General features: G+C 38.4%; 1 protein-coding gene across 1 annotated transcript; it reads right to left on the bottom strand.

Annotated features, from left to right (window-relative positions):
* Positions 1-452: 452 nt before the first annotated feature.
* LOC136063329 (uncharacterized) lies at positions 453-1037 on the bottom strand. The gene is made up of 2 exons (XM_065763530.1): positions 765-1037; positions 453-707 (listed from the first exon to the last, which is right to left on the bottom strand). The coding sequence occupies exons 1-2, from the start codon at positions 1035-1037 to the stop codon at positions 453-455; spliced, it is 528 nt and encodes a 175-aa protein (XP_065619602.1).
* Positions 1038-10346: the final 9309 nt, after the last annotated feature.

Genomic DNA, 10346 nt, shown 5'->3' with positions numbered 1-10346 from the left:
AGGACAAGTCTTACTTAAGTCAGTGAAATCTACACAGACTCATCATTTTTCGCTCTTCTTCTTCACCACCACAGTATTTGCTAACCACTCAGGGTAAAAAACTTCCTTAATAGCTCCAGCTTGTTTGAGCTTCATTATCTCTTCTTTCACTGCATTTGCATGTTCCTTAGATGGGCGCCGAGGAGGCTGCTTCTTGGGATAATCAATGGGTTAACCTTCAGATGGTGGCAAATGAATTCCGAATCCACTCTTGAGGCTTCGTAAGCATTCCAGGCAAATACGTCAAGATTCATCTTAAGGAATTCTATTAGCTCTTCCTTCTACCGAAGAGGCAACTGAGATCCGACTTGAAAGAACTTTTCAAGATCATCCCTAATAACAACCCTTATTAGATCTTCGCATCGAGCTCCCCCGTCTGGATCTTCGGCAGGCAATACCCGATGTGTTAGCTGCTATAAACCCCTTTCAGCCTTGGCCGATGACTCAGCTTCGGGCCTATGCTGAATGGCAACCACCAAGCACTGTCTGGCCACGGACTGATCTCCTTGGATTTCACAAACCTGGCATTTGGATAGGTATTTGGCTTTCTGATGCAAGGTAGAGGAAACAGCCCCCAGCGTATGAAGCCAAGGTTTAGCCACAATTGCCGTGTAAGGGGAAAACACATCTACAACTATGAAATCCACCTCTACCATCTCTGAGCCAATCTGTACGGGTAATCGTATCTAACTTTTCGGGGTGACGACTCTTCCTTCAAAACTAACCAGCGGAGAATTATACGGTGTTAGGTCACCAGGTTTTAGGTTCAGCTCCTTAGAGAGATTATGGTACATTATCTCCACAGCACTACCTTGGTCAACCATTACCCTCTTCACATCATACCCTCCAATTCTGAGGGTGATGACTAACGCATCATCATGAGGTTGGATGGTTCCAATCTTGTCTTCGTCCGAGAACCCTAAAATGGGTTGAGCATCGGGTTTGGATCTTTTCGGACATTGGCCAGAGTCCCCTGCGGGTAACCGAGCTACTGACATAACCTTGGATGGTCAGGATCCTATTCTCCCTGGTGCTGCATAGATGACATTAATAGTTCCCAATGGAGGCTTTGAAGGGTCATCTCTTCAGGGCTCTGAGCTCATCTGACCTCCTCGGCCACTGGAGTGGTGCAAGAGGTGCCTCAATTTACCTTTGCGGACCAACTGGTCCAAATGATCTCACAAGCTTTTGCAATCTTCAGTAGTATGCCTATGGTCTTGGTGGTATTGGCAATAGAGGTTGTGATTTCGCCTCTCAGGGTTCCCCACCATCTTGTTCGGCCACTTAAAGAACGGTTCATTCTTGATCTTTTCCAAAACTTGGTGGACTGGCTCCTTGAATACAGTATTGACTGCTTGAGAATTTGTTGATCCTGATTGCCCAAAAAAGTTTTTTCGCGGCTTATTATTATTATAATGGTCTGACCTGAAATCCCTCATCTCTTGGGGGATAACCTTATCCTTACTCTTCCCTTGTTGTTAATCTTCTTCAAGTCTTTTATATTTCTCAATAAGGTCGATCAGCTGATGCATGCTAGTAACAGGCTTACTAGATAAAGATATCCTCAAACCATGATCAGTTGGGAAGCCAAGCTTAAACGTGCCAAGGGCCATTCCATCAAAATTGCCCTCCATATCGTTAAACATCTCACAGTACCTATCTGAGTACGTTTTCAAGGTCTCACCCTCTTGCATGCTCAAGGATAGCAACGAAGACAAGGGCCTGGCCATTCTTCGGCATGTGACGAAACGAGAGCCAAATGCTTGAGTGAGGTCTCTGAAGGAATTGACAGAGTTTGCTTCTAGGCCGTCAAACCACCTCATTGCCACCGGTCCAAGACTGGAGGGGAAAACCTTGCACATCAAAGCCTCATCCTTGGAGTAGACAGCCATCCTATGATTAAAGTGGCTCACATGCTCCACAGGGTCTATTCTACCATTATAGATGGTGAACGTAGGCTGGTTAAAATGCCGAGAAAGTCTCGCTCCTTCAATCCTGCGTGTAAAGGGTGATCTAGAGATTTGATTCAAAGCCCTACTCATGGCATCATTCCCCACGCTTCCACGTGGTAGGCTTTGAGGTTGCCTTTTATGATGATGCTCTTCCTTATAGGAAAAGGATTCACTGACTGGCATTTGAGACTTCTGTTGGTAAGTGAAGTCCTGTTGGTCATCAGACTCTTCATCAGAGTATGAAGAAACCCGTTTCCGCTTTGCATGGCACAATTCTCTCTTCAATCTCTCAATTTCCAGTTGCATGTTCTGGTTCTTTTTTGCATGAGATATATGACTCCCACCATGTGACTGACCCTGCTCAGCATGAGTGGTGTGCGTACTATCTTCGCGATCCTGTCTCTGCTCCAAATTAAGGAAAGGGTCCACGTGTTGGGATGCCCTAGATTCTGCTGGTCGTTGCCCTGGTTCAGCCATTGTCAACTATTGCTCCCACTTTCGCTCAAGCTCTCCCCACAGACGGTGCTAATTGTAGGGTTAGGATTTGTAACCCAAGCCCAAAACGATAAATTTGTAGAGAGTGGATGAAAGAGCTAGGTTGATTATGGAATGAACAACGGTTGGCTATAACTTCCAAGTATAGACCAGTATAAAGATACACGTAAAGATGAAATATAATGACGCTAGAAGAGGTTTATGATTAATTGAATAGTGATTACGGTTCTTCAAGCTACAGTAAAACTTTTCTCTTTTTTTCCTTCTCTTCTTTTCGGTCCCCCCTATCAGAAGTTCCTTTCCTTTATATAGCATCCTTCCCTATCATCTCCATCATCCACTTGTTCTTCATCTGCGCACCTACTTGAGTATATGTCACGTCAAGTATCTTCTTTAGCTCTTTGAGAGTAGCGGTAGCTGAGGTTACACTGTTCAGGGGTCTTCTCCACATAAATGCGGCCAAAAAAGTTGTTGCAGTGCATTAAATACAGAGGTAGCAACTTTTCCTTGAGATATTTCTTCGTTCTTATTATCCCCAGACATGCCCAAAGCTTATCTTTATCATTAGGATTGCTAGGAAGGTTATTTGGACCTTCCACACACTTGATTGATCAAGACTATTTGTATCTGAGGAGCAAGACCTCTTCAGACCACTGGTGACCTCTTCAGATTGCACTCTTCCTCCGTTTCCAGGTTTCTTTCTTCCAAATGGACTCTATCTCAACCAGTTTCCTCTCTTCGGACACACAGTAACCTTCAAACAGGACCCTAGGCCCAATACGTAGGGCTGGGCTTTTACCCCCCACAATTTCTAATGTTTATTGTTTTCATAAAAATTATTGTAGTTATTTGCAATTCAAATGATATTGAAGGAATTGAAGATTGTTTGTTTGTTGAATGAATAGAAAATAGTGATGATAATTTGTTGGATAAGGTGACATATACTGAAAATGAAGCATACAATTTATACAACAATTATGCATTACGAACATGTTTTAGTATATGGAAAGGAAAGCCTAGATATTTTAATGGGACAAAGAACATAAGGCAACGTGAATTTCTATGTTCTAAGGAGGGTTTTAAAGTAAATGAAGATCCTTGTGAAGAGAAAAATTGGAATAAACTAGAGACTAGAACTGGCTGTAAAGCATTTATTCATTTCACAGTTGAAAATGATGTGTGGAGGGTTACTGCATTTAATCCAGAGCATAATCATGAACTTGCACTACCATCAGAGAGACATTTGTTAAGATCGGGTCGTCGTATTTCAAAACCTAAGGCAAGTTTAATTGATTCCATGGTGAATGCTGGTATAAGTACAAAGAATACTTATTTGTATTTAACAGAAGAAGTTGGAGGGAGTGAGAATGTGGGCTTCACTGAAAAAGATTGTTATAATCATGTGAACACAAAAAAGATGTCAACGATTAGTGCTGGAGATGCTCAAAGCCTATTGAATCATTTTAAGAAAAGGCAGATAGAAGATCCCATGTTTTTTTACACGGTTCAAGTAGATCAAGAAAATTGCATGGCAAATTTTTTTTGGAGAGATGGGAGATCAAGGGTTGATTGTGATTGTTTTGGAGATGTTATGGTATTTGACACTACTTACCGCACCAATAGATATAATTTGATTTGTGCTTCATTTGTAGGTGTTAATCACCATTGGCAGAATGTAATATTTGGGTGTGCATTTCTTTTGGATGAAACTACTGCTTCTTTCAAATGGTTGTTCAAGTCATTCTTAGACTCAATGGGGAATCGATCTCCAATAACAATTTTTACTGACCAAGATCAAGTCATGTCAAATGCTATTGAGGAAGTGTTTTTGAATACACATCATCGACTATGTTTGTGGCATATTTCAAAAAATGCACCTTCCTACTTTGGAGAGTTAAATTCTAATTCGGAGTTTCAATCCTTGTGGAACAAGTGTCAAAAATATTGTGATTCAGAATTGGAATTTCAAAACACATGGGATAAAATGATGCATAAGTTTAATCTTGAAGATCATCACTAGCTTAATATGATGTACAAAATTCGACATAAATGAAGCACTGCATTCACTAAGGATAGCTTCACAACCGAATTTAAAGCTTTCTCGAGGAGTGAAAGCACAAATCATGTTTTGGATAATATAGCAGATACAATAATAAGCCTCAACTTTGTAATTAAATATGAAAGTGTGTTGGCAGGTATGCGATCTTCAGAGTTTAATGAAGATTTTCGATGCAAGTAAGGCGCCCCGCAAAGAGCAGTTAAGAAGAGTGGTATTTTGGGTCGTGCAGCTCAAGTTTACACATGTAAGATATTCAGATTATTTGAATATGGATTCCTTAATAGTCTTGCAATAGAGTGGAAGCAAGTTGATTGTCAAGATACAATTGATGTCTTTGAGGTGAAAGAAGAAAATAGTGAAAGAGTATGCATTGTCCATTTTGATCATTTCAATAGCAACATTTCTTGTTCTTGCAAGAAATTTGAGTCATTGGGAATTCTTTGTTGTCATGCATTGCGGGTCTTCAATTTAAAAAATTTGACTAAAATTCCAAGCCAATACATTTTGAAACATTGGACAAAGGAGGCTAAGAAAGGGATGATGGCTTATGAACAAGACAATCATTCAAGTGGCGATGCTAAAGAGGCCGAGATAGTGTGGCGTAATAGCATGTTACATATAGCTAATACAATTATATCCAAAAGCCAAGGGGATGATAGCCTTAAAAGCATTTGTCAAAAGATATTATTGGGACTTGATGAAAAAAATCGAAAGAGAGTCATCAAAGTTGGGTTCAAATGCAAATTTGGAAGAAAATGAAGTTGTAGAGCATAATATAGCTAATGAAATGCTTGGCTTATCAAATCATGGGTTGTGTAAATGTTCCATTTACAACTATGTTGCAAGGTACCAATGTTATAACGCAACTTAGTCAGGTAAATGAACATAATTGGTTATTTATTTGAAATGGAATAAAATATCTATCATTTATGTATTAACATGTGTATAGAGCTTTGTTTTGAAATAATGTTTTCTTATATTTTGATCTCTATAGAATCCAACGACTTATATTCCCTCACAAATGAACTCATTGATGTATAGCTCCAAGCAATCAAATTCCACACATATACAAGAGGTAGATTTGAAAATTCTTGTGGTGTGTTTGCATTATCAATTTTATTACTTGTTTCTTGTTCCTAAAGATGACTTCCTTTATACTTCATTCTTAATGTATTCATTTTTGTTCCATTCAATATGCTAATATAATTTTTATATGTTTCCAGGTGGGAAGACCGAAGATGCCATGCAGCCAAGAATCCTAGGAACTTCACAAATTCGGCACAAATTATTGACTTGGAGCCAAGTGCTAATATAATTTTTATATGTTTCTAGGTGGGAAGACCGAAGATGCCATGCAGCCAAGAATCCTAGGAACTTCACAAATTCGGCACAAATTATTGACTTGGAGCCAAGTGACATTTATCATGACACCAAGTTTCTTTTGTTTGTTATATTATTTTTGAGGAATACATTTGTTTTCTTTGGATTTATCTTGACTTGTTGCCAAGTGAAAGTTATGTATTAACTATAGTTTTAGTGTTAATGGAGATAGGAGTATGGCTTTGGAGTAGAAAATCGTGATTGGAACAGTCTATATTAACTATAGTTTGCATTATCAATATTACACTCAAGGTTAAATTCAACTAAACAGTTGTATTCATTCAACTGAAAATGGATGACAACAAAGTCCAAATACAAAGCTATAACAGAGCAGAAACACAGAAACAGCTACAAATTGATACAATAAAACATTAAGTCTTATCTAGCTGAATAAGTTGCTGCACCATAAGGGGTTAAACTCCTTTCTAAACCTGGTTAGTGCCGCTGCATTTTGCAAATTGTGCTAGCTCATGAGCAACCTTATTGCAGTCCCTTTTCAGGTGGTTAATCTGCCAAACAATAAAAGACCTCAAGTTTTCACTAATCCCTTGGATAAGATGGCTCCAAGTTCAGGCTGTGATTACATTATAGTAAAATTGATCTTTTGTTGGCACTTGGCAGCTTCTCATATTCCACAAATACACCCTTCAAGCACCTTTTTTTTTTAGATAACAAACAGAATTTTATTGATGTGTAAGTAAACAAAGTATACAACTTAAACAGGTCCCAAGCTAGCTGAGTTTGTTCAGCTACTAAAAATCTTTCTTGGCCCAAAATCACATGAAAATTGGTCATGGGCCATTAATTGTCAATTTCAATATCAGTATACCATTTAAAAAGTGTTTTTTTTTTTCCAAGAATTGTCACAAAAATTCTGCAGTCTTTAAACCTTTGATATTGTAAAAAAATTAAAAATTAAAAATTAAAAATCTAATGGATACGTCAAAGAGAGTAGTGAGGACAAGAAAACAGAAAAAGATGTGTTATGCTACAATATTAAGGGAAATGACATTATTAAATTAGTTCTAAAACTATTAATTTGTTATAATTAGAAAAGGCATTAACCACATTTACACAATACCTCAAAAGAAATACAAGTGCGTTAAAGACATACTCAATATACAAATTCACAATTAATTACATTCTACGTCTTTTAATATTAAAGATGTTCGTCTCTGTTCTATGTCTCGGTTTTTCAAAGCAAGAACCTTTCTGAGTGGGTGAACTCTGATGGGATTTTGTTTAACATTGTAGAGGAGATTGATTAGAGCTTTTCCCCTGTTCCCACCTACTAAAAACAAAGGGTCATGTGTTCAAGGTCATATGGCTAACACTCCTTCCAAAATCACCTTTAAGCACCTATGATTCCACAAAAATGGTGATTAGAACTTAAATTTGGCATCAAGTTTTTCCTTCTATTTTCTCTGGAACCAAACAGGGGCTAAGAACTTCATTGATGATTCAGACATTTACAATTAAAAGAGAATCAAGTAATTAAAATCAAAATTAAAAGAATCAATACCTGATGAAGCAGAGAGCAGAGCACAAAGGGCAAGACCGAGACCGAGACCAAAGGAAAAAAAAAAAAAAAAACCCAGAAGCAAAGGCAAGTTTAGACGCCGCCGTGAGGGTGAGAAGGAAAAAAAAAATTGTGAGTGAGATAGATTCAGAGAGAGGCGTGAGCTTGAGTGAGGTGAGACCGTGAGCTTGAGTAGTGAGACTATGAGAGCGAGACAGAGAGGCGTGAGGGTCTGAGAGAGGGTTAGTTTTAGTTTAGGGTTAGTTTTAAAACCATGAATGAAATATAAGAAAGAAGCGGCTGAATTGAAATTTGAAATTAAGGTGGGCCCAAAAACTTTTGAAACTGATGAAAGAATTGTTGAAAATAACTGGTTAATGTTTCCGTTAACAGAAAGACCAACATTTGCCATGGTTAATGAGCTGTACAATGTCAGCTTTTTCATCTTACCTGTCTTGTTCTTATTGGCTGGGACTACAAGGTTAGCTTGGTGACCTTATAGTCTGGGACTAGGTAAGAATTTCCGATGACTTGAATCACTTGATGCAACGATGTTGTCTCACTTAGCAAAATCTTTCCCTGTTTTAGTTAAAAATGGACAAGTGTTGGCAGTTTACTGGTTATTAGTTGTAACGGTTTTGTTTCCTGCTTTTTTAGGAAAGTAATTAGAGTTACTTTCTTCCTTCTTCTTGATTCAGCTTGTATATATAGCGTGGGAGTTGTATCTTGTAATTTAACACTTTCATTTTCTCTGTTTTTCATTCAATAAGAGCAGAGGTTCTATTTAGAAAGTGTGCTTAGATATTTTCCCAAATACTTAGATTTTTTACAACTTGGAAATTGGCAAGACATGAAAGGGCTTGCTTGCATTTTTTAGGGCATTGTCATCAATGATCAATCCCTGTTTTGACAAAAGCTAAAATGGAAAATGCAAGAAATATGGAATTGGAATGTGGCTTAGATTGCAATTTGAATCGAGAGAACAACTAAATTTATAGGGGTTGATAAGGATATATAAAATTATAAATCAAGGTGTGGGGTTAAGGAGCATGGAATTAATGAGTTTTTTTTTTTTTTTTTTTTTTTTTTTTTTTTTTTTTTATGGGACCATGGAAAAGTGTACCCATCATAGACCCACCCACACTAGACCTATCTTTGCCAGCCATGACAGAACCCAACCCATTGTAATGAGTGGGTTTATACAAAGTTACAAATGCTGAGTATACTCTGCACCCCCCCAAAATCTATCAAGTACAATCAATGAATGCCAATCATCCATTACCAATAAACCCAGAAAAAAGAGAGAGTCCTTACTTTATTAAGTTAGTCGGAGCCAACCATTGAAGGAGAAAGACTGAGTGAGGTGGAGACAAAGCGACGGGAGCGAGAGGCAGCGACGGCGACGGTGACGGAGTGAGAGGGAATGAGAATGACCACGACGGTGATGGAGCGAGAGGGAATGAGAGTGAGAGAGAGAGAGAGACTAAGAGTGAGAGAGTGAGAGAGAGACTGAGAGTGAGAGAGGGAATGTGTTAGGAAACTAGAGGTTCCTAATGGGGATGAGTATGAATTATAAGGGAATTGATGAGGATTGTAGAGAAATTGACTTAATTCGAGGTAGTCACCCTTTATAGAGAAAGAGAAATATTAAGAGAGAGAGATGCACTAATGCACTAACAATTGGTTTATTCTTCATTGATATCTCATGTTGGATTACAATCATGTATTTATAGGATACTAGCTCTAATTTCATTGGCTCACATGGCCTTATCCTATTGGTTCTATTATTCTCCATGTGCATTAATAATTTCAACATGTGCTAAATGTGATTAACATGCTTGGAATTATACCTAACTAACTAATTACCTAACTAACTAAATCTCAACACAACAATTATTATCAATATGCTCATAGCATTCCTAACATTTCCCTCCCCTTGAAAACACCTTGCCCACAAGGTGTTGCTTGAAATGACACCTTCAGGAGAGGCGACCTACCATAGAACCAATACTCCAATGACATTTTGTAGGCATAGGATATCGTAAATTGACGATTACAAAGATATTGGCCATACATTAGCTTCATAGCTGTATTAGGTTCCCCAAAAGCATCATGGTTAATATGGATGACACCAAATGCACTAAAAATATGGTATAGAAGCTTCTTATCCACATTAAGGTCAAGGACTTCACTGGACTGTTTGCACCAATGTGTAAGCTCCTTTTGTTTTTCTTGATCGTTAATCACCAATGTTGGCAAGATGGTAACCTTACCATGAGATCCTGCCCAATATCACCCACGCCTTCAATGGGCAAATTAAGTGATTTCATGTGGTCCCACCAAGTGGTCCAAACCCATGACCAATTGATCTCATTGGCAGCCACACCATATAATAGTTTCTTTGGTTCCTTATTAGAACATTCCAGCTCTTTCAAAACCAACCAAAAGCACTTACAGTCATCAAAGCAAGCTAGAAAATCTGTCTGTACATGAGCATTTGTCCCCACTTTGACAAGAATGTCCAAGTTCAATTATGCCTTATCCTCTATAAGGTAAATGTCGTGGTGCAAAGAATTGATGAAGGGCACGATTGCAATGCTCATATCTGCCTCTTCCGTAGAACTTAAAGATTGGTGCACATTCTTTTTCTCTCCAACTGGCACGGCTAAAGGTTCATCTGCGCATTTGAAGTCGCTGGGAACTACTGGAGTTTGAGGTGTGCATTGAACCTGAACCTGAACCTAAACCGCAATAGGACCCTTGCATGGACCATTAAAACTCACTAATTCCTTTAAATCAAGAAACTCTTCAAGATTAGCCACATCTTCACTATCATTTGCATCTTCACTGTCAATGGCAGTTTTTGTTGATTCAACAACCTGCAACTTTTCACTTGTTCCTT

This window comes from Quercus suber, unplaced genomic scaffold (genome assembly GCF_002906115.3).
Source record: "Quercus suber isolate HL8 unplaced genomic scaffold, Cork oak 2.0 scaffold_512, whole genome shotgun sequence".
Classification (NCBI taxonomy): domain Eukaryota; kingdom Viridiplantae; phylum Streptophyta; class Magnoliopsida; order Fagales; family Fagaceae; genus Quercus; species Quercus suber.
The sequence above is the reverse complement of the archived record's forward strand: the minus strand, read 5'-3'. Positions and strand labels throughout refer to the sequence as shown.